The 26,009-nt window shown below is 40.6% G+C and overlaps 1 protein-coding gene across 2 annotated transcripts in view; it reads right to left on the minus strand.

The window, feature by feature from the left end:
- MFGE8 (milk fat globule EGF and factor V/VIII domain containing) overlaps positions 1–24,220 on the minus strand; it is an 873,429-nt gene extending 849,209 nt beyond the window's left edge. For both annotated transcript variants that reach the window (XM_044078195.1, XM_044078194.1), the window contains exons 1-2: positions 24,122–24,220; positions 23,658–24,022 (exon numbers count right to left, since the gene is read on the minus strand). In XM_044078195.1, the coding sequence (XP_043934130.1) occupies positions 23,658–23,730 (73 nt within the window). In that variant the 5' untranslated portion in view covers positions 23,731–24,022; positions 24,122–24,220. The remainder of the gene's footprint in view (positions 1–23,657; positions 24,023–24,121) is intronic.
- Between the last annotated feature and the right edge of the window lie 1,789 nt (positions 24,221–26,009).

Consider the following 26,009-nt stretch of genomic DNA (forward strand, 5'->3'; position numbering starts at 1 on the left):
CCACCTGTCTCAGGAGGTACATTTTCAGTAGAGACCCAATGCCCAAAGGGAAGCTCCAAACAATGACAGACAAAATCAGCATCTGCATAATCTTAGAAAACTGTTGGATTATTCTGATCAAACCATTACTTGCCCACTTCTCCCATTGCTTCCTTCTGTTGTACTGCCCTCATAACAACATGGGTGATCAATTCTAGAACAGTGGACAAGTTGTGGGCATTCTTGACATAAATGCATAAAAAAGGAAAGGACCCATGACCAACTCCTGGGGAACACCCTCTTGTCACCTCAAAATAGTGAGAACTTAAACATTTTATATTTCCTGCTAACATTTTGTCATACAATTAATTCTTTCCCCACTATATCACATATGAATTTTAATTCTTATAAATAAATATCTTTCTGTCTGCCTTGTACAGGACAATGCATTAAAGTGACAGAAGAAAATAAGTTACTGGTTAAGTGGAACCTGAAGCTTATCCCTTTGCTACAGAAGTGCCTAGATTAGGTAAACCAGGCCTTACTATCTGCTATCAAAATCTATTTTTATGTTTCAGCCCTAATTTTTCTTTAGCTGTATTTGCTGCCATTCCCAGAATGCAGAATACTGAAAGTGTATGGCCCCTTGGTCTCACCACACTTGCATACAGCTCACCTCAAATAGTAAGCTGACATAAATTAATCTGACTATATTAATGAAGTAATCCCAAAATATTGCTATATCCACGCTGTGAGCAAACATCATCTGTCTTAGGTTACCATGTGTGACTTGGGGAAAGTAACGCTCACTAAACCATTAGCAAAGGAATGTAATGATCATTAAACTGTAATCACAATGTTTTTTTTTGTTTGTTCCCCTCACTAAAAACTGTTTCAGTGAAGTTCTCTTCTTACTTTTTCCTTATGAACAGAATTTATGTAGGTATTTATACATTTATTTATTCATTTTTTAAATGGTTACTCTGCCAAAGTATTTACTGCTTAATTATAATTGCTGTACTTGTACTGTGCACCTTTTGGATCCTGGTCATGACTGAAATAGTTCAGAAGTGATCACCAGTTAACAAGTAAATAATTACTTTTCTATTGTAACCTTACCTCCATCTAGGTATTTATTTAATCAGTCAGTCTGCCTTTCTTGAAGTCTGACATCCAGTTTGGTACTTAGCCAAAGGTCCTGAAACACTTTTTGTTTCAGTAAGTGGCATTATTAGGCAAGTACAGTTAATGAGGTCAAATAAAACGAGTGAAGTTTAGTCAAATGATTAAAAAGTACAGTTAATGATGAATGACCCAATAAAATGTGTGGAAAGTTTAACAATAGCAGTAACAAAAGTCGTAGGTACTATTTTTATTTTTAGTTTATTTTACATTTGTTGACCGGGATACCCCGACTGGATGCATGTCCATTTTCAGCAGAGGCCTGGGGAGAAAAGCTCCATACAGCTCCATAATACAGATATGGAATCTATTCTCTCCAAAATTATCTCAAAACTTCTTGACCTAGCTCAGTAATAACACATATTTAACTGTAGAAAAACAAAAATGATGCTCCAGGTTTAAATCAGCATACTTTAGCACAGAATTTTCTTTCTTCCAAGGCAAGCATGGAGAATGTATTCCTTCCTCTAAACACATTTTCCTTTAACCTTATTCCTATTCACCTCAGTTAGCTCATGCTCTAAATAACCAAAATGTTTATGGTGTTGCACACTATCAAGAAACCTCATTCATGAAGTATGAAAGACATTCGGCAAACACAAACTGATTTTAACCACCCCTAGTCACTAGTCCATCAAAAAAAATGAGTGCTTGCCATAGTCGGTCCATTGGAGTCTGTAGATTTCTGCCGATCTTTCCCAAGCTTAAGCATGACCACATCATACTCTCCACTGCTAAATAGCTCACTAGATTGTATAATTAAGACTTTTTTCCATCTTACAGACATTTTTAAGATTCTAATTTCTGGTCTCAACCTTCTTCTTGCCTCCAAACTGACCCTGAGCCAGGCCAAAAAAACAAAGGTATTATACAGGCCTGCCAAATGGAAGCCACTTACACACATAACAATGCAAAAAACAAAAACAACACATAACAGCACACACACCAGTGTCTCAATAAATTAGCCCATAAGGCATAACACCACAAAACCTAATGTATTAGTCATAGGTGACTTCATTGGGAGACACACAGATCTTCCCATCACCAGGCTGGATAAGGAACGGGTTACAGTTAGCTGCCTGTCAGGTGCTAGAATCCACCAAGTCACTCAAGCACTCAAGTCACTCAACCACAAGTACTGGTATGACTCCATCTTAGTCCATGTGGAGGTAAATGGCTTCAGATGTACCTCCATGTGGGGGAGAATGACTTCAGATGTACCTCACTGGACTGTATGAAGAGAGACATGTCTGAGCCTAGCCTTAACAAGCATTCTACCTTCTCCAAGGATGATGCCACAATACAAACAAAAAAACAAACAATTGACTTTAACAAATGGCTTAGCTTCTGGTGTCAGTCCAGGGGGATCCACTATCTGTCAACCTGGGAAGACATGGTAGACAGGCCATGCTGCTTTTGGATACTGACAAAGGCATTAGCCACCCCTATTGTGCCTTTTTAGGCAGTATCAAAATAACCAACATCCCAACATAACAAAATCCACTCTAGATAAACTCAAGATACTGCTGTTTAATGCTAAGAGTCTAAACAAGAAATTTAACTCCCTGAAAGCACTCCTTACTTTGGAAGATGCAGTCACCAAGACATGGTTCAAAGGAGCAAAAAACACCCCAGCCATGCAGGGCTACAATGTCTTCCATGCATTCAGACCATAAACTGAGCATGAAAGAACCAAAGGAGGAGGCGTATCCATCTTCATTAAGGATAAGTACACCTCTACACTGGTCAAACAGTATGACTCTCTTGAGCCACTACATGTCCAATTAACTACAACAACTGGACTATATGAAGAGAAACATGACTGAGCTCTCAGATTATGTGTCACAGCAACTAATTGTTGTAACCTGTGTTCTGAGAGACTGCCATCCAATCTATCTACAAATATACAGAGCTGAGTATATTTTTTTGGTTTTAGAGTTTGACTGTTAATTGTTGCTTAGATCTCTGTTGAAACTGTTGTCTCCCTGTTCTGAGAGACTGTTTTCCAATCTATCTGCAAATACACAGAACTGAGTATATATTTTTTTGGTTTTAGAGTTTGTACTGTTAATTGTTGCTTAGATCTCTGTTGAAACTGTTTCCCCCACCTCCACCTATTTTCTGTCATGTCTTCAGTTGGTATAACTGATTTTTACAGCTTGTGTGTTATCTAACTCAAGGATCACTTGCATAAAATTACACCTGTTAGTAACAGCCTGCATTTAATTGCTGGAACCTGTGTTCTGAGATACTGCCTTCCAATCTATCTGCATTTTGATGGCTTTTGCAGTTGCTCGCCCCACTGTACATTTGATCTGGGACACTCCCCCAGTGCCATCTCTTTACCACATTCTATCTAATAAACCCTTTCTGTACTTGCTTTTAGTCTTTTTTAATTTAATTGCATTTTTAAACTGTGTTTGGTCTAATATTGCTACATACTTAAGTTAAGGTTGCCACCTTTTCAAATGCCCAAAGTGGGACATTTTTTGTAGAAATGTGAGATTTTGCAGGACAAAACATACCCGCAGCTAGTGCAAGGGACAGAACTTCACTTTTTTGCCAAAAGAAAAGCTTATTTTTGTAGCATTTGCATTGCTTATGCTTTTTCATATAATATTTGTGTTTCTGATACAAAATAACTGTTTTATGCAACTATTAAAGAAAACTTAAGAAATATATTTCGTCTTAAAATCACAGAACAACTGCCATTTTTTAGTTTTTTTCGCAGGACACAACTGCCAAAAGTGGGACTGTCCCTCGCAAAGAGGGGACAGGAGGTAACCCTAACTCAAGTGTGCTAGCTTGCACTGCATGTCAATTGTTTTTACTACTGTTTTAGCTACTTTTCTGTAAAAAAAAAAAACTGTAAGCCTGTTTCCTACCTTTCCTGTAACTAGTGTTCCAGATACAGATTTGCTGTATCCAGGACTGTATGTAAGCGACTGAGCCCCCCAAGCCTTTCTGTGTTGGAGGGAAGCCTTCTAGCTTATCAGTGGGAGTGGTAAGCACTAGGTAACCTGTCTACCACATAAGGAGTGGTTCTGGCCCAGAAATTGTAGTTAATGGCCGTTTGGGCAACCTCTTCCATCTCTCTCAACTTTCTGAGTTGAAAGCCTGCATCTGCACTTGTTTCTGTCCTGTAACTCATCTAGTGCAGATACAGATTCTTAGTTTTAGCACTTAAATTTGCTTATTCGTGCTCAGCACTTGTTCAGAACTTGTAAGCACTAAATAAGCTACTAATTACTATAGCACTCAACCTTCCTCATTACCAAGAGGAAAACAGTTTTTGTACTTACTTTCCTCACTTGCTTAGAGAAACACAGCTCTTGTTCTCACTTTCCTCACTTATCTAGAGAAAAAAAATAGTTTTTTATTCAGGCATGTCCAAAGGTCAGCTCCTAGTGTTCTCTCCTGTCTATCTGATGAATCTGGGCATCTTGAGGTAATGTAGAAATTGCTTCATGTACACAGACAACCCTCTCCTCCTACTACCCAACACTACAACCTGTGAGAGGTGCACTTATCTAGCCAAACTAGAGGTAAAGCTCTCTCCAACCAAGACTGAACTTGACAACCATGAGGAGAAGGTAAACATTTGCACCACACCACACTCATCACATAGTCTCACTAAATCTACACCACGAAAATCCCCACATAGTAACACAAAAACATTCGCAGAGGCTCTCAATAATAATCTGTCCAAGCAACAGAGACCTCCAAAGAAGAAACGCAAGCAACCTCCATCCCCCAACACAACCCAAATAACACATAGCCCACAGACTCAGTGTGCCACTCAACCACAGCCAATAAGGCAAAACAATGTACCCAACACACTAGTCATAGGTGACTCTATAGTCAGGCACACTGATGTCCCACTCACTAGGCTATACAAAGAGAAGTTTACTGTCAGCTGCCTGTCGGGTGCCAGGATTCGCCACATAACCCATTCACTCAGGTCACTCCATAACAAGTACAAATATGACTCTGTCATTGTCCATGTTGGTGAGAATGACCTGAGACCTACCTCCCTGGACTACATGAAAAAAGACATAGAAGAGCTCTCCGATCTTGTAGCCCAGGCAGGTATGACCCTAGCCCTGAGTAGCATTCTGACATTGCCTAGAATGATACTGCAGTACAGGGACAAAATGATTGACTTCAACAATTGGCTAAGCTTCTGATGTCATTCTAAGGGGATCCAGTATCTGTCTGCTTGGGATGACATGGTCAACAGACCACAATGCTTTGCCACAGATGACCTGCACTTGTCGCCCCTGGGATTCCGGATACTGGCTAAGGCTCTTGTGCCCCTATAGTGCCTTTTTTAGGCAAGGTTCAAATGACAAATTCCCCACTGTAACAGGAACAGGCAAGCAAAAACTGAGGGTAATGCTACTCAATGCTAGAAGTCTAAATCTCAAAATGCACTCACTCGAGGCACTCCTTAAAATGGAGAACATCGATATCTGTGCAGTGACTGAGACCTGGTTCAAGGCTCCAGAGAGCACCCCTGCACTACCAGGCTATAACTCATACTACATATTTTGGCCATGTAATCTGGACCGAAACACCAAAGGCGGAGGTGTGTCCATATTCATTAAGGATATCCACACCACCAGGCTAGTTGCTCAGCATAATGCATCTGAGGTTATCTAAGTGCAACTAACTCTGGGCAAAACTGCAATCCAAATTGTAGCTTGCTACAGATGCCCCTCCATGCCCCCAGGATTCCCACTCCTCTTTTCTTGATGTATTGGAAAATATTAGGGTTCAACCAAACACCCTAATAATGGGTGACTTCAACTACCCCACCATTAACTGGGAAAACTACTCGTGTACCAACTCCTTAGCTCAACGCTTTCTGGAATTCATAACCTCTAATGCCCTTGATCAACATATCCACACCCCCACCAGGGGCAACAATATCCTAGACCTAGTCATTACCAACATGAGTGACCGGTGTTCCACACCTGAAGTCAACTCCTCGTTGGTCAGATTCGACCATAAGCTAATCACCCTTGATATCCACATCCCGCCCCCACCCCCCATTAAGGAAACCATGGTAAAAAATTTCTCCAAAGCCAACTTCATGCTTCTTAAGACAGAAGTGGTGAACTTCATGACATCCATGCAGATGGACAATACAGTTACAACTGCTGAATCCTACACAAATGCACTCTATAAGCACTTACACGAGTGCATGGATTGTGCTACTCAAACAGAACTAATACGCTATCCTCCAAAAAAAGGAAGCCAATCTGGTGGCCCCCTGCCATAAACAAACTGTACAACAGAAGGAAGAAACTGTTGCAAAAGAGAGTAAAATCCCATGAGTGGAGGAGCTCCCTGGTCAGCCTCAGTAAGAATCTGAGATCCCTTATAAGATCCTCCAAAGCTAACTACAAAAACAAAATCACCACTAATTCTAAGGACAACCACAAAGCATTATATAGCTATGTCAAGAATCTCAATGGCAACACCCAGATCTGCTCTGAGTTACAGCACAACGGCATGAAAATTACAGAACCAACTGATATTGCCAACATCCTGGCAGATAGGTTCAGTGCTAAATTTACCCTCCCCTCACCCCCTAAAGGGTCCATATCTATACAGGAAGAATGCAGAGTCCCTGTAATCACAACTACGCAGGTAAAAGCTGCACTCTCTAAAGCCAAAAACACAGCATCCATGGGACCGGACAACATCCCAGGCTGCATTTTACATGAACTTCAGAACGAACTGGCTCCCCACTTAAGCACCATGTTCAATAATAGCCTCGCATCAGGCTTTGTGCCCACTGAATGGCACACAGCAACAGTTATCCCATTCCAGAAAGGGGGAGCCACCACTGATCCCTGGAACTATCGACCTATTAGACTGACAAGCCTGGTCTGCAAGGCCATGGAATGTATCATTTTGGAACTCATAAACAAACACATTGGTAACCTCCAAACTCTGGATCCCACCCATTGTGAAAGGCAGATCATGCCTCCTGAACCTGATTGACTTCTTTGAGGCAGTCACCAAAGCCATAGATGAGGGTAAGGTGGTTCCCACAGCCTATCTTGATCTCGCCAAGGCTTTCGACACCATCCCCCATTCTGGAATTATAACTAAACTAGGTATAAATCCCTATGTCACAAGATGGGTTGCCAACTGACTCACTGACAAAACCCACACTGTAAAAGTTGCAGACTCCAAATGTGACCTCAAAGCAGTGACAAGTGGAGTGCCACAGGGTTCTGTCCTGGGACCTCTCCTGTTTGGTATCTACTTCTCTGAAGTACAGGCTAACACAGAAGGCCTCTGGCTAATGAAGTTCGCAAATGACTGCAAACTAGGAGCCAAAGTCAAGTCTCCAAATGATGTGGACATCCTACAGAAGGGCCTCACTGAGACAGATGCCTGGTGTCAGAGCCATGGCCTCAAGCTCAATGCCAAAAACTGCAGTGTCATCCCCTTTGGTAAAAACTTTGTACCCATGAACTACCACATAGGCAGCAATCTACTTAACACCGAATGTGTGATAAGAGACCTTGGGACCCAGGTGGATAGTAGTCTCTCCTTTGATAGTCACATCACCACTGTAGTCAAGAAATCCTTCTACATGGCACACCTCATCACAAAAGGGTTCTCATCCAGGAAAAAAGAGGTCATTGTTCCCCTCTACTCGACACTCATTAGACCCATTATAGAGTACAATGCCCCTTTTGGAATTTACCTCACAAGACATCTGCAGCAGCTGGAAACGCCACTAAAATACCTCACAAAGAGGATTACTGTCCTCAAACAAATGCCCTACACTGATCGTCTCAAACAACTCCAGCTTTACTCTGTAGCATATTGCCTACACTGAGGGGATCTCTGCCTAACATATAAAGCTATGTCAAACCCACAGCTGTTGGACATGCTACACCTAAAGAAATCCCAATTCCTCCGAGCTACACCCTCTAGGGACCTAAACCTTGTCACCACAATAAACTGGACATGCTGGAGGGATAGATTCCTATCCCAGAGACTTCCCATACTCTGGAACAGGCTACCCATCTATGTCAAGCAAAGTTCTTCATTAGCACTCTTCAAGAAAAATCTTGATGAGTGGATGGGAAATAGGAAATACACCCTGAGGATCACTTCTGTGTCTCTGCTCAAGAGTGGCACAGGAAAATAACTTTATTGGGTGGCGTAAGCCAGGGAACCTTCTTGGCTAGGCTTACATAAGCTCTTGGGCCAATAGCCTAGTAACTACCTATGAACCTATAGGCAAAGCCCCCTACCACATCATAGCTAGCTATAGGTCTCCCACCATGAAACAGGAAAAGTATACCACATACCTGGACTTACTGGAGTCAGTTGCCACTCAGCCCAACACCTTACTCATGGTTGATTTTAATTATCCTACCTTCGACTAGGAAACATACACAACCACAAACATGTTGGCTCAGAGGTTCTTGGACTTTGTCAATGCAAATGACCTGGAACAGGTAGTCAGCACACCTACAGGAGGCTTAGATGTCCTGGGCATAGTACTCACTAACATGGGAGAGCACTGCACCTCACCCACCATGTGATGTCCTCCCTGGTAAGATTTGATCATGAATCAGTCTCGTTCAATGTAATTAGGAGATCAGATACCCCATCAAGGTCAAAAAAGCTTAAATAATTTTTCAAAGACAAATTACTTCCTACTAAGTGATGGTATAAGAAATTTCAAAGCCCCCTCAAATGCGGGTAACACAGACTTCTATGCAGAGGTGTACACCAATGTCCTGTATAACCACATAAGCAGTTGCATAGCATCAGCTGTACCTGACTGGATTAAAACTAGGTTTCGCCAAAAAAAAAAGCCACCTTGGTGGACCCCTGGTATAAAGAGGCTATATAACAAGATAAAATAAATGAATATCCAAGAACAAGAGGAAAGTGGCTCTGCAGAGAAAGAAATCCCACTGTAGTTTAAAAACAACAAACCAGAGATCTTGCCAAGTCCTCCAAAGCTGATTATGAAGTAAAACTAGCCTCCCTAGCTAAGGATAATCACAAGGCATTCATTAACTACATCCGAAATCTAAAAGGGAATACCCAGCTATGCGCTGACCTGGTTGTGGATGGCACCAGCCATACTCAACTGTTGGTAATAGCCAACCTGCTACCTATCAGATTTGGAGCAAACTTCACCCTCCCCCATCTCTTTCAGTCACCCCTCAAAGTATACCTGTCACCATTCCTCAGCCTATTATCTCAACAGAGCAGGTCATCTCGGTGATCTCCAAAGCCAAAAACACAACATCAATGGGACCAGGCAACAACCCAGGTTGCCTTTCAAGCAACTTAAAACATGACCTAGCAGACCCACTTGAATCCTTGTTTAACCACAGCCTGACAACTGGTTATGTTGGAGTGGAATGGAGGACAGCAACAGTAATCCCTCTGCACAAAGGGGGACCATCAACCAACCTTCAGAATTATAGGCCCATGAGCTTGACTAGCCTCATCTGCAAGGCCATGGAAAGAATCCTTATGGACCTTATTAAGAAGGACATAGGTAATCTCCAAACTCTGGACCCAACCCAGTTCGGATTCATTAAAGGTAGATCATGCCTGTTAAACATGGTTGGCATTTTTGAGAAAGTCAATAAGGCCCTGGATGAGGGGAAGACAGTGCATACCACCTATCTTGACTTAGCCAAGGCATTTGACACAATCCCCCACTCAGGTATTATAGATAAAAATCTCTTAATTGGTTATTGACCCCTACATTACCAGATGGGTAACCAACTGGCTGACTGACATGACACATACTGTCAAAGTGGGTGACTTCACCTCTAGCAAAAGGTCAGTTACCAGTGGCATACTATAGGGTTCTGTGCTGGTCCCCTTACTACTCAGAATTTATTTCACATAAGTCCAAGCAAACTTGGATGGAGTGTGGCTGACCAAGTTCACTGACAATTGCAAATAGGAAGCAATCATTGTGTCCCCCAGCAATGTTAATATACTGCAGGCAGGGTTAATGCAGACAAATGATTGGTGGATTAAAGCTAAATGCAAAAAAATGCATTAGTATTCCCTTTGGGAAAGCCAACATCTACAGTATTCAGGAAATCCTTCTATGTAGCACATCTTATAAGTAAAGACATTGCATCTACATCTAAGGATGTTATAATTCCATTATACTTGGCCCTCATCAGACCAATAATTGAGTACAATGCTCCCTTTTGCATGCACCTCACCAGACACCTGCAAAAACTGGAGAGACCACAGGGGTTTCTCACCAAGAAATTACAAGGTACACAAAATAAGTCTTACATGGAAAGACTGAAAGCCCTGTCACTGTATTCTGTCTCCTACAGCTTGCTAAGGGGTGACCTGTGCCTGGCTTTCAGGGTAGTCTCTGACCCAGTCCTGATGGAAATGCTACACATTCATAAATCAAACTGCACGAGGGTCACTCACTCCAGGAATCTTAAACTAGATTCTGACATTAACAAGTCATGCTGTAGAGACAGATACTGCTACTTCTTTGGAACAAGCTTCCAATTCATGTGAAACAGAGCCCCTCCCTGACCATCTTTAAATGCAATCTAGATCAATGGATGGGTGACTGAAAATTCACTCCTGGGTGGCTCCCATGTCCCTTCTGGACAAAGGAAGTCAGTATTAACTACCATAGACCCTATCCTCTCTGAACTTCACTCACCTAACCACTGGCAATTGGAGAAACTTGGGATAAATATGGCTAAGTTTTTACTCTAGGTCTGTTAGCCTAGTAAACTTCTATGAACCTATGAGATTACCTGATCACTAATATCCACTGACTATGCTTTCTTTATTGTTGGTACTACAAGATGGATTGCTTTTCTTAGTTATAGTAGGGACTGTGAGTTGATTAAGGAGTTAAACAATAAAGAGACCCAGTCATCTGCAAATCATTTCTCATTTTCTCCATTACTTAAATTTCTCCACAAATTATCGCTATAATCATTGACTGACTTCAGTTGGTCTACACAAGTGGATGCACTCATAGTCTCAAAGCTTGTGCAAAGTTTATTTAACTCCTTAGTTTTCTGACAGCACTTGTCACTACTGTACAAAGCTATTTCTGCCATAAACACTTATGTGGACTTGGAAAAAACATATTATTGTATACCCTGATACCTCTTGTGGGAAGTGCTACAATGGCACTGGGTCCCAGGGTTGCTACTCCATGTCATTCTGTCCCTTTATTTCAAGAACGGCAGAACAAGGTGATTGCTGTAAAACTGGAATAAAACTCCAATATACTGAAGAAAAAAAGCCCAACGCCAAGAAACTTCTTTATTAAAACAACAAAGCTTTCAGGTCTACACCCTTTCGCAATGTGTAGACCCGAAAGCTTTGTTGCTTCAATAAAGAAGTTTCTTGACGTTGGGCTTTTTTCCCTTTATTTGAAGAGTGACAGTTGTCCTCTTATTCTCTTTATTAAGCTGACTACATTGAATGTGACCATAAAATTCTTTAAGACTGTGTCTGGTCACCCCTCCTGTTTGCAGTTTTCATGCACAGGATATCAAGGCTTAGACAAGGTTTGGGGATGAGAGGGTTACATTTTTGTTGTTTGCAGATGGTGTTGCCCTCTTAATTCCAAGTGATTGTGGCATCCACCATGTGCTCTAGTGTGATTTTCTGATGAGTATGAAGCAGATGGAATGAAAACTAACCTTCCAAATCCGAGGTCATGGTTTTCTCTTGAAAATTAGAGGATTGCACTCTGTAGGTGATGGTGGAACACGTACTGCAAGTACAGAAATTTTAAGTATCTTGGGGCCTTCTTCACAAGTAAATGTCAAGAGAGTCAGAAGACTGACAAATGGATTGATGCAGTCAAGGCAGCACAGCAGATATTTTGCTGACCATGGTGGTGAAGCCAAAACTGAGTCACAGAAATAAACTCACAATTTGACATAAATCTCAGATAAAATCACAGATACAAAGAGCAAGGTGAGGTTCCTTGGTAGGTTAGTTGCGGTCATTCTCTGCCATTAAGAAAGATTAGTAATATGGGTCAATCTTGGACTCTGATCACTGCTCCTTTTCTTAGGCAGCATTCAGTAGAGGTGGATTAGACATGTTATAAGGATGCTCCAGAGGCATCTAATGCTGTAGATCTACCAGGAATGGTTGATGGGAGCAAAACTCCAGGGAAGATCCAGAGCATGTTGCAAGGATTATATCCTTAGCTTGCCTGGGAACATCTATGGCGTCCTAAGATGAAATGGAAGTTGCTGAAAGGGCTGGAGAAATCAGGTCTACATTGCTCAACTTATTCTACCAAGGGTAAGTGCTTTAGAAAATGAGAGAATTAATTAACATTTTGTTATACTACAAGCTGGGCAATTAAGATGTGCTTGTTATTATAGTACAGGTCATATAATTCAAATATACATCTTCTGTTGTACTTTTTGAACGTGCTGACCATTGCATTTTATGTTGTTTTATTTGATTTGTAAATTTATAATGATGTTAGATAATATAGAGGATTATGAGTGGGTTGCCAATCATAACTTCCTTATTATGTGCCAGTAAACATGAGACAATTGCGGCATCTTGAGGTAATGTAGAAGTTGTCTCATGTTTAGTGACAACCACTTAATCCTTAAAGAATCAGACACAGTATACAAGAGGTGTACTTACACAATTACACTGGAGGCTAAACTTTCACACACATGTCCATACCAGGTTGTCAAAACCACACAAACAACATCCACCTCACATAGCACACAACACACACATAGAATAAAATATCCTGAGGCGCTTAAATGCAATGTTCCTAAACAACAGAGATCACCTAGACCACCTGATTTCAAAGCTATGCCTCAGCAAACCCAAAGGCACTCAGGAAAAAAACAACACCTAACACCACACACTGTCACTATCATTGGAGCACCAAATACTAAGCCCCTAAGGCAAGCAAACAGACTTCCCAGGACTCTCATCATACAAGACTCCCTTGTAAGATATACTGATGTCTCTCTAATGAGGCTGAACAAGGAGAAGATAACCATTAGCTGTTTATCTGGATCCAGAATCTGCCGTATCACACATGCACTCAAGTCATTACACCACAGTTTCCAGTATGATTCCATCATAGTCTGTGTAGGTGTAAATGACTTGAGATGTACCTCCCTGAACTATATGAAGAGAGACATTATGGAGCATTTAGACTATGTGTCTCAGACTGTTATAAGCCTGGCATTGAGCAGCATATTACCATCACCAAGGAAGATGCCACAATATGAGCAAAAACTGATTGATTTCAATGACTGGCTGTCTTTCTGGTGTCATTTTAAGGGGATCCAGTATTTATCAACTTGAAAGGACATGATCAACAGACCACATTGCTTTGCCAAGGATGGTCTGCACTTTCCCCCTCTAGGCTTCCAAATACTGGCTAAGTCTTTGTCCACCTTTATAGAGCCTTTTTTAGGCAATGCTAAATTGACATTGCTACTGATATAGCAAAATCAACTCAACAGAACCTCAAGGTATTACTGCTTAATGCCAGCAGCCGAAGTAAAAAAACTACACTCCATCCAAGCCCTCCTCACACTCAAGAATATAGATATCTGTGCAGTTACTGAGACCTGGTTTAAAGCGGCAGAGAGTAAGCCAGCGCTTTTAAACCAAAAGATGCACAGTCAAGGGCTAATGGTGAAGATGTCTCAATATACATTAATAACAAGCATACCTCTAGGATGATCAAACAGGATGATGGGATAGAGTTCCTCCACTTACAGATCACCACAGACAAAATGTCACACCATATCCTAACCAACTACAGGTCACCCTCCATGTCCCAAGAAGCTCACAATGCAAACTTGGACCTGTTTGACACACCCACCATCTAATCTAGCACCCTACTCATGGGAGACTTTAATTACCCTTCTATTGATTGAGAATCCTAAATGTACTCAAATCTAAAGGCACAGAGATTCCTGGACTTTGTAAAGACAAACACCCTTGACCAAATAGTGAATATGCCCACTAGAGACTCCAACATACTGGACCTAGTGTTCACAAATAGGGAGAATGTTGTACCCCCCAGTGTCTCATCCTCCCTGGTAAGATGCAACTGTAAGGCTGTCTCCTTTGAAATCAAAATCAGCTCTGTAATCCCATTAAAACCAGTAACAGTTAGGAACTATTCCAAGACAAACTACCTGTTATTAAGTGACTGTTTTCAAAATTCAATGCCCCTCCATACCCCAAAAATACATCATCCTATGCTGAATTGCTGTTAGAAACTCTGTACAACCAAGTCAATGTCTGCATACAGGCTGCTGTACATACCAGAAGCAGAGAACTAGCCCCAGAAACCAAAAAGCCTGGTGGTATCCCAAATTAAAGAGGATATACAGAAAAAGGAAAATAAAATATGGCAAAAATCAGGAAGGGTAATTCCCATAAAGATAAAAACTCTATCATCAAAGTAAATAGGCAACTAAGAGGGTGGATTAGGTAAGACAAAGCCAACTTTGAGGTTGTTAAACCCAAAAAGGAGAAGCAATACGGCTCAAGGATTTCCCAGTAACAATTTTATTAAGCTCTTTATATGGCCAACTTTGAGGTTAAGATATTCTCCATAGTGAAGGATAACAATAAGGTCCTTTACAACTATGTCAGAAACATCAATAGCAACACACAGCAATGTGCTGAGCTGATGGTTAATGGCACCACATTCACTGAGTCTGGTGATATAGTGAACATATTAGTGGGCAAATTCAGTTATAGCTTTATCCCTGTCTCACTCACTAGCACCCCCCCAATAACACCTTCAAATATAACTTCTCCAGCTATAACTAGGGAGTATGTACATGCCTGCACTCACTAAAGCCAGGAACATGGCTCATTGGGCCTGACAATATCCCAGGATGCCTACTGAATAGTCTAAAATGTGACTTATCAGGAAACCCTGGAGTCATTACTTAATTATTGTCTTAAAACTGACTTTGTGCCAAATGAATGGAGGACTGTGCCAGTCATCCCCCTTCATAAGGAAGAGCATTCAACAGATCCTGGAAACTACACAACCATTAGTTTGACTAGTCTTACTTGCAAATCCACGGAAAGAATTATCATGGAAATTATCAGCAAGGACATAGAAGACCTGCAGACTCTGGAATCAACCCAGTTTGGGTTATTCAAAGGAAGTTTGAATGCTTATGAATCTGATGGACTTCTTTGACAAGGTCACTAAGGCACTGGATGAGGGGAAATGTGCATAGTGTCTACCTACATCTGGCTAAGATGTTTGATACAATACCCCACTCAGGCACTTTCAACAAACTTACAGAACTAGGTATAAACTCCTGTATAACGTGCAGGACAGCAAGCTGTCTCACTGACAGGAGCCAGGGGATTACAATTTGTAAGAGCACCTCCACAAAGAGGCCAGTCACCATTGAAGTCCCCCAGGACTCTGTGCTAGGCCCACTCCTCTTTAGCATGTACTTCTCAGACATCCAAGCCAATGTTAAAGTCCTCTGGCTAATCAAGTTTTCAGATGACTGCAAACTGGGAGCAGTCACTGAATCCCTCCCCCAAGGACAACAACACCCTTCAGGAAGGTCTAATACAGGCAAACACGTGGTGCCAAAACTGCGGCTTAAAGCTCAATACCAAGGAATGCCTTACACCACCTTTTGGAAAGTCTGCCACCCCAGGTAACTACATCATTAATACAACCCCTTAAAAGTTGATTCACTAGTCAGGGATCATGAACGCATATAGATAGTAATCTAGCCTTCAACCACGTGTGTCCAAAGTAATAAGAAAATGCATCCATGTTGCTCAACTTATAAGCAAGGGCAGGGCATCTAACTTCAGGGAGATCATCATACCACTGCACCCAGTCCTCATCAGGCCCATCACAGAGTATTCTGTATGTATTCATATTCATACATATTCCCTTCAGTATGTACCTGACCTTACACATGCAGCAACTGGAATGTACACAAATGTTCCTTACAAAAAGAATACAGGGAGTAAACATAATGTTCTACACTGACATGCCCCAAAGCCCTGTCTCCTTACTCGGTATCATGCAGAGCTCTAAGAGGTGATCTTTGCCTGGCATACAAGGCCTCCCTGTACCCTGGTTTGATGAATCTTTTGCACATTCACAAAACAAATAGCACTAGAACTACATGATTAAAAGACCTACATTTTGCTTGCAACATAAATAGGACATGTTGAATGACAAATATGTTTCTTAGAGAAATCCCATTCTCTGGAATAGGCTCCCCATCCATGTGAAACAGAGTTCCTCCATATCTCTATCTAAGCACAACTTAGAGCAATGGATGGGTATATGGAAGTTCACTCCTGGACTGGCTCCTATGTCTCTGATGGACAGAGGCAGTCAGTAAATCACCCCCTCTAAATCAAATATAAATCAAATTTGTGGGTCACATTTGAGTTGTACCACTAGATGTTTAAGGGTGCTAGAGGTTGTTAACCTAGTATATACCTATGAATTTGTGAACCTATGAGACATGGATGCCAATAAATTCACTTTGAGGGTATGGAAAGTGTATTCCCTAGACAATTCTTTGTCAAATGTGTTCTTCAAACAATTTTGCAACCATGCCATTTCCTCATTGATTGTTCTCAAATCTGTTTGTGATATTTGTAAATAATTGATGAGACGCTCATTCTATATACTTTGTTACTGTGATTCTTGCACAACAGGCCAGAGTCATGACTGGAAAGGATCTGTTGAACACTCCACTTACCTAATTACTAAAATGCAATAAATAAATACTCACTCTCCACTTTTTTTGTTTTCCTGACCTCATAGGCCTGGTAGCGCCATTAGTACTGGACTTAAGTTGGCAGTTTTTTTCTTGCACAATGAACTTCCTGACATGTGGAAGACAATTCTAATATACAAATGAAGCTACAGATTAGGAGGTCAGCTATTTATTCACTGCTAACCAGCGAGGCCTCTTCAGTACACAGTGATATTTCTTTTAAAATGTAGTATAAAGCAACAAATTATGTTAAACCAATTGTAGACATACTAGTTAAGTTCTTCACATAGGTAGATGCAACTTGGTTAAGCCCATACTAATCCTAAAAAATGAATAATCATTCTGTACTGCAATTTATGCCTTCTGTATTGCAATTCTTGCTGAAGAAACAGATATTTAAAATGTCTGCAGTTGATTACATTTATTTTAGCAATCTCTTTTATTACCTCTGTTGCATGATGTCTCCCTGACAAGATGTAGTTCAACCACACCCCAAAGTATTTAGAGTGATGAACATTTTCAGTGTTCCTGTCAGTGCCAAGGTTAATGTTAACCTCTCATGAAATCTTGTTAGAAATGTTTTTCATGTCGAAAAAGTATTGCATTGGTTACAACTAATGGATTCTGCTTGGATCACTTCAGCTGAACAGCAAAGGTATTTTTAAACAGATTCGTCTCCCTTCACACATGCCAATGGACAGCATTACCCAGATTCTTATGCATTCTGTATATGTTCCTAGTATGCAATATGGAGTTGCTGCATTCAGCTCAGTGTAGTGAGCAGCTTGTCAGACAATGAGGTACCATAGAACTTACTTATTAGTTTTCTGCAGGTTTGTGCACCTAATCCTTGCATTTAAGCTTACAAACCAACCCCAAGCCAAATAACTACAGGACTGGCCTATGCAAAAGCATTTCCGGAGGAATCAGAACATTTGTCAAAACCCATTTTTGGTAAGCCTAACCCCATGAGGTGGATGAATAAAGCCCTGACTGTGACCTGGTTAATCCATATTAGATTAGTAGGATGGGAACTTGAAGGACTGGGCAGAAGGGGAAGGGTCTGAGTAGCTAGTACCAGTTTGCCCAACCTGGAAAGAGGGAGGCGGCATCAGCTTACAGCATTAGCAACATCTGCTGGAAACCAGACAGACTGCCAGCAGGAAGGTCTTTGTGATGCTGGTTCTGCACACTGGCAAGGATGCCATGAACAGCAGAGCCAATTTTGTGAGTATCATAATGCTGCCAGAGGGATATCAGCTAGAATGATCTGCCAGTCCCTACCACGTCTCTAACATCTTGGAAGTGACAAGGCTAGTGAGCTCAAGCTGCAGAACAAATGGGCAATTAGGTTTTCACTCAGAGAGGAGATGGCCCCTACTTTAACCATGAAATGTGAAGCTAATAGGATCTTTACACTGCTAGGGGGCTGGCATGATCCAAAATGGAGGGATTGATGAGCTCATGAACAGGCTCACAGTATGAGTGTCTCAAGATGAAGGAATGAGCCAGTCAGGTGAAAAGTAGAGGATCCATTGAATTGGTGGCTCAGTCAAGCACACAATAAAAATAAAACAAAATGCTTCTATTATTTGTGAAGTTCCTAGATGAGTTGCTGAGTTCAAGAACTATGTTTCCATGATTCTATCCTATGGATTATGAACATATCATTTTTGTTCCATTTCAAACCAGAATAAAGACTGTTACTGTTAAATGGAGATATAAATCTCAATTTAGTTAAAAATGAAACAACTTTTTAAATTTTCCCAATACGGAAACTAAAGTATATTTTTCATATAATTGGATAAAATAATCACTTCTTTCTTTTGAGAGGCACAGAGCCAAGGGCAGTGCACCAGTAACTACTTGGAAGGCATACAAAATGCAGACTGCAGTTAATCATGCTAATGTGCTGAGATGCAATGAACTCAGTGGTTCAGACAGCTCTTAAGTAACCAGCCCGATTCATGACTCATGGGTTTATGCTGAAACTCATCGGCTAAAGACGGAACAGGAAAAAGCCAATTCATTTCCATTTTATAAGATTTTCCACACCCAAATGCAGTAGTTTCCCCACAAAGGACTGAATTACAATGCTGTTCCAGCATGTATAAGTGGCTTACTTCAATGCTGTTAAGTCCTGCATTTGCATCTGCAATAGGAAATTATTAACAGTACATGTTTTCTTTTGTTGTTTCTGTTAATATGCTTAGTTTATCTTTGGTGGCATCCCTGCCCTTAGGCCCCAGAATATCTCTTGTTGGTACCATAATCAGTTCTTCCTAAAACACATCCTCCAGTAGCAGATGATTTGAATAATGAGTTGCATTGTTTCTTTGTTCTCTGCCTCCATTACAATGTGTAAACAGATAAAATTGTCAATATATCCACATTTTTGACAAGGGTGCTGGTTTGCAAATCAGAATTGCCTAGACATAGTAAGGATTTGCTGAGTCTAATTACGACAGCTGCCAAAAAATCAATCACAAGAAAATGGAAATGAAAGTGTAAACCAACTTTAACAGAAGTAGTGACTATAGTAACAGAGATAAAACAATTGGAACTGGGATCTTTAGAAAAGGGACAGAGCAAACTAAATAGGAAAAATGGGATTTGTGGGAACAATACATGCAAAAGAGGAACGAAGTTTAAAAGAAGGCAGGTGTTGAATGAGCTAGCTAATGCTTAACTCACAATGACTGGATATTATAAATTATATATAATGTTACAGTTGTTTCCACAGGGAATGTGATGTATAACGTTTGCAGCTAAAGTTCTATTAATATGGTTTGGTTTTAATATATACAAATGTAAGGTTGCTTATGTCATACATGACAATTCATTAAACATGTTTTTGTTTCCATCGTGTGTGTGTGTGTGTGTGTGTGTGTGTGTGTGTGTGTGTGTGTGTGTGTGTGTGTGTGTGTCTGTGCGCATGACAGCATGTCCTGAGATAGAATAGTACATTGTTTCTCTGCATGAGTGTTGTGCGCTGTTTGTCTGAGTTAAAAAAGCTAAGAAAGGGAGGACAGGTAACTTGTACAACAATAATGTGTACATCTTTCTATGAATAGTGCATATGAGCTAAAAGCAACAAAAACAGACTATATATAAATAAATGCTTACATTTTTCTGTGAATAAGAATCAGATTTCATCTTATGAATTTGGAATGCCATAACTTTTTAATCCTGTTTGTTCTTCCCCTTACCTTTGAAAGCCCCTATAAAATCTCCCTTATATGGCCACTCTAACTTGTACCACTGCTGTACCCCACATTAAATTTCTAGTACCATTAATGTCATCCATGATGTATAGCATGCTAGCAGAGAAACAGTACACTTTCTAGCACATGGCTTATTAAAAGAATATTGTTATCCACTTCCAGATAACTAGCTTAACCAATGTCTAGGTCTGCAAGTCAGAGTAAAGAACAAACAAAATGAAGCATTTTTAAATGTCCCAAGATATCCTTGTTCCATTCATCTGTGAGTTATTCATATGTAAAATATAAGGGCAAAAAGTAAATATAAGCATACCTAGTAAGTACCTATGAAGCTATAAACATATGAACTAGGTAAGTAGTCTGGTTCAAGGCATCTTTATAAGCCACAGCCCAGATCAAGAGGCATGAAAGACAGTGGTATATACATGTTTTCAAGAAACTACAGTGAAGCACATATGCACAACTTACACTTATTAGAGTTTGTTTGTTTGTGTCTTTTGGCTTTTCCCAGTTAGGGGTCACCACAGCGGGACTCTGGTCCGCTAATGATTGGTAGTTGATTTTTACATGCCGAGTTACCAGCTCTGATGCACAACCTTCAACGAAGGTACGCCCATTCACGCATGTCTCCATGCAGAAGACGCTCTAGCTAAGAATCGAACTGGACAGCATCTTACTGTGAGGCGACAACTTACATTAATAATATTTTCATTCAGGTAGCACGCACGACACAGCCTGTAAAGGCATCTTACAAGGAGACAAAGCTTTATTTTATTTACCTGTGCTTTGCTGACTGGGTTAGTCCCACTAGGCCAGCAGCCTCTTTTCAGGGGAGATGCATGGAAGTATTTATATTAATTAAGGAAGATGTGGCCAGGTCACTGTGGACTTTCCATTCTTTTCCCAATAAGTGCTGTGGAATCTTTTTCATCCACCTGAGGTATCACCAACTCAGGCTGATGGGAGCTCAGCTTAACATATCACTCAGGAGTGCAGTGTGTGTGCGTGTGCGTGTGTGTGTGCGTGTGCGTGTGTGTGTGTGTGTGTGTGTGTGTGTGTGTGTGTGTGTGTGTGTGTGTGTCTGTGTGTGTGTTTGTATGCATGTGTGCATGGGTCTAGTTTTGAAAGGTCGAACCTCATATAATCAAAATCCATTTTTGTGAAACACAAATTGTGAAAGCTTAAATACCCAAACTGCAAATTTTTCCCAGGGTAAGTGAATACTTGCCCAAACTTAAAAGAAACACACACCAAAGTAAGTAAAACCCACCTAGGTTGGGGGCTGCGCTCCCCCCATCCCCCCAATTATATATGCCAACTCTGAGATCACACTGCAGTGGAGAAAAGGGCATGCTGGGCAAGTGTTTACTTACCCTAGGACAAATTGGCATTCAGGTATTTAAGCTTTCACGATTTTCATCTCACAAAAATGGATTTTGATTATATGAGGTTCGACCTTTCAAAGTAGATCCATGTGCACACCGTGTGCATGTTCATTTTAGTAGAATGATCTGCCATGGAAAATTAAATAAAGGAGAGGGTAGCTCTCATCTATTCTGAGACAGGACTTTGTTTTCTGTGATAGTAATACCACCTGAGTATCTCATGCTGTTGGAACTAATAGACCCTGACACATGGTCAGTTCAAGGTAGGGGTGGGTATACGTTGATATCTAAATTTACAGTATAATTATTCTAGAAAATGCACACAGCTCTGTCACCTGATGACAGATTCAAGAATGTCTAGGTCCTAATGGTCTACAGTGATGCCCTCTAGATGTATGTTATGAACAGTGGACAGTGCTATGACCTTGTAAAATAAACTTTGTGTTAGAAGATTAATTAACGTTCACTGACTAGCAGTCTGTTAATGAACAACAGAATGATGGTGAAACAGTTAGTCTACTGCCTTACATAAAACCATTTGCCAACAGTAATATTTTAACTTTATACTAATAATATTTCTTAATTTTATAACAGTTATTTGCATTTATTTATAAAAAACACAGCAGAACACTGAGAAACATGGACATATTAAAGAGACAGCTCAAGAACAATGTTTGGGTAGGTCACTTAGTCAAGAGTCACATAACAGGCAAAGTGGGGCTGTGGGAATCAATCCCATGGATCACAAGGAGCAGCTTGCTAACAGTTCATAGCCTTAGCCACCTGCATATAGAAGAGTTAGAAGAAAGCTCTCTATGGTCACTGCTAGACATTTCTTGTAATAACTATTTGTAAGTAGGGCTGGCATCACACCCTTAACATCCCCCTTATGACGTAGGGGTTGAGTGGGCTACTAACACTCCTTATAAATGGTATTAGCGAAACACAGTTTCCATATATTACTGATCTGGAATACAGTGACATCAAGAAACACCTGCAATGTATTCACAAAGTACAAGAATGCCAAGCCAGTGTTCTTAACATCTGCTACCCTTCTAATTCCAAAACATGTTCAGTATCACATTTATGAAGCCCATACATACCAGACATGTTGAGAGCTGACGGATTTAGGGAAACAGGGAGGAGGAGTGGGAGAAGGGGAATGAGTTTATTGGGATGCAGGAAGTAATAACAGCAAGGTAAACAAGTTCTGACAGCAAAACCTGGCCCAGCAGAACAATGGCAAATTAGGCTAGTAATAGATGACGAAGACCACGGCAAGTCTCTATGGAAGGCTGAGGAAAAGAAAGCAAGTAACATGACAAAAACTGCTGCTCTGGAGAATGCAAGGAGGGGTCTCTTAATCTGTGGAACACTGCAAACTTGTTTTGTACAGGATGCTGAAAGTGTGAATGGTACAGACCAGATACCGCTGACAGAATTGTTTTTTTGGGGGGCAAGCTCCTCAAGATGCTACAGTGAAGCACATATACACAACGTACATTTACTAAACTATAGCCCACTTCTAACCAGTATCTCGTCCGCGTTGCTCTGTATTGCTATTTTCGTTGGACATAGAGAAAAGACAATATCTGGATCCATGCCCATCCTACTCTGCCGCAGTGTGCTTTCTATGACGTACTAACACCTTATTATTTATTTATTGTTTAGTTTGTTTACTAGGATAGTACACTGATCACAGTTTTCTTAGTTAATAAGCTACATATCTGTATAAAGTGGTACACAGACACAGGGAATGCTGGAAATCATACCAATGCTCAGGAGGGGTTCTGACAAGCACTGAACACTAGAATAATATAGTTAAGCTTCACAGAGGATGTGGCATTGTAAGTAAATCACTGCCTTGAGAGTTGTTCACTCATGGGCATATTATGACCAGCCTACATCTTAACAGAATCTGTTCTTACAGTGCAATATTTATTTAAAACAGACCCTTTACTAGACTGCAGATCAGTGAACCAGAAGAGTCACATACTTGGTAACAGAAAAGATAAATATCTCTAGCTAGAAAAGTACAGACAGATATCATCCAGCATTAAAGATTGTATGAAAAAATGTGAAAAACTTACCCTGAGTTCTTGATATAACAGACAACCCAATGAAAATTAAAAGCATACTGTGGCTAGTTTGTAAAGCTCCCATTTTGTCTTGTCAGTTTCTTTTCCTGATTTTATAAAGGTATTCGGTTTTGTTTTTCAGATATCTCCTATTCCTGAGCAGGCTATTCTGTTCAGACCTTTCCGTTGTGCAAACTCTGTAAGGCTTTCGCTTCTGTAAAGAGATTTGAGCAGATCTCCCAGGCTCTGTCACAGCTGAGGTAGCAGATTACAGATAGCCACGTGCTTGGGTTCTCTATCCAATTAGGCAGACAAGGAATAAACAACCTCTGTCTGACATGTGGGAAAATGCGGACTGGTGATAATATACTAGTGCCCTAAAAAAAAGGAATGTACAAATATACAGTGTTAAATAAGCAAGTATAACAGACAAACCGTTATTTTAAGACCATAAAACAAATATGGAATATTCTTACAGCTTTCAACTTTCTGTTCTTATTTCTTGAGTGTGTCTTGGTTGAGTTCAACTGTAAACAGGAGGCATGCACTAGAATGCAACAAAAAGTTTATTTTGCCTGCAGATTTGTTGGAAGAGTAAACAGCACACAGAAGCTAAAAACAACCCAGCATGCTGTCCTCACTGGCAATGAGGGAGAGATGGGGGAGGGGATAGTGTGGTCATGGCAGATGTATTATTTATACATGCTGTTCAGAGTAAAACATACAATAACCTACCTGAACTTGAATAACTGCATCTATTTATGACTGTTAATTATTGGTAACTGCATCTGTTTATGACACAACTATTTATTTAAAGATTATTAACACGTGTATAAGAAATTTTTGAATTAAAACTTTAAAGATAGTACTCAAGTATGAACTCTTTACATGGGTGACACACAAACAAAGTTGATTTGGAGTATACTCTGAGTATATTCTCTAAATTTATATCCGCCATATCACACACGCACTCAAGTCTCTCAATAGCAGGTACTGTTATGACTCTGCCATAGTCCATGTTGGAGTGAACGACTTGACACGTACCTCCCTGGACTATATGAAGAGAGACATGATTGAGCTCACTGAATATGTGTCCCAGGCAGGTATGTTCCTGGCTTTAAGCAGCATTCTACCATCACCCAGAATGATGCCTCAATGCAAACAGAAAATGATTGACTTTAACAATTGGCTTAGTTTCTGGTGTCATTCCAGGGGGATCCACCACCTGACAGCCTGGGAAGATATGATCGGCAGATCACGATGCTTTGCTAGAGATGTCCTGCATCTGTCTCACTTGGGCTTCAGCCTTCTGGCAAAGGCCCTTGCCTCCCCCATAGTGCCTTTTTTAGGAAAAGTCATGAGGTCCATACTGCCAGCATAAAAATCTCAAACAAATTCAAATTAAATGTCATCCTGCTAAACGCTAGGAGTCTAAACATGAAACTGCACTTATTACAAGTATTTTTAACCCTGGAAGATGCTGACATTTGTGCAGTCACAGGAAACCTGGTTCAAAGCCTTACCTGGTTACCCATTCTATCATACATTCAGACCCCAAAATGTGGGCAGCAAAGCCAAAGGAGGTGGTGTTTCAATATATATTAAAGACAAACCCACCTCCAGGCTGGTCAAACAGTATGACGCACAGGAGACACTCCAAATGCAGTTAACCATTGACAAGACACCTATTCAAATTATAGCTAGCTATAGGGCTTCAAATTTAACTCAAGCTGCCCACTCCACCTATCTGGACCTCTTCAAATCTATCAAGATTCAACTCTTTACCCTGATCCTGGGTGACTTTAATTACACAACCATAGACTGGAAAAACTACTCTTGCCAGAACACAAATGCCCAGAGATCCCTCGATTTTATCAATGCAAATGCCTTGAAGCAGCTAGTTGATACTCCCAGAAGAGGTGATAATATTTTGGACTTGGTATTAACCAGCATGAATAACCACTACAGCACCCCTACAGTGTCATCCTCCCTGGTAAGAAACGACAATAAAGCGGTCATTTTCGAAGGCACCATCACCCCTGACCCCCCTCTAGCTAGGGTCAAATAAAAAAACTTCTCCAAAGCTGATTACAACCTCCTGAGGGATGGTATAAACAGCTTCACAGCCCCCTCCTCCACTGTAGGAATTATCATCACTGTCCAAATCTCCACCGAAGTACTATACGAAGATTTATATAGATCCATGGAATCAGGAATACATGTCAGAAAAAAAATCACCCTCCGCAAGGAAAAGTAAACCTGTCTGGTGGACATCTGCAATAAATAAACTATATAACAAAAGGAAAAAAATTGCTGTCCAGGACCAAGAAAAAGCAGGTGCCCAATTGGATGCAATCTCTCCAT

The sequence above is a fragment of the Protopterus annectens genome, chromosome 7.part0 (assembly GCF_019279795.1).
Source record: "Protopterus annectens isolate FY-2018-M chromosome 7.part0, PAN1.0, whole genome shotgun sequence".
Lineage (NCBI taxonomy): Eukaryota > Metazoa > Chordata > Ceratodontiformes > Protopteridae > Protopterus > Protopterus annectens.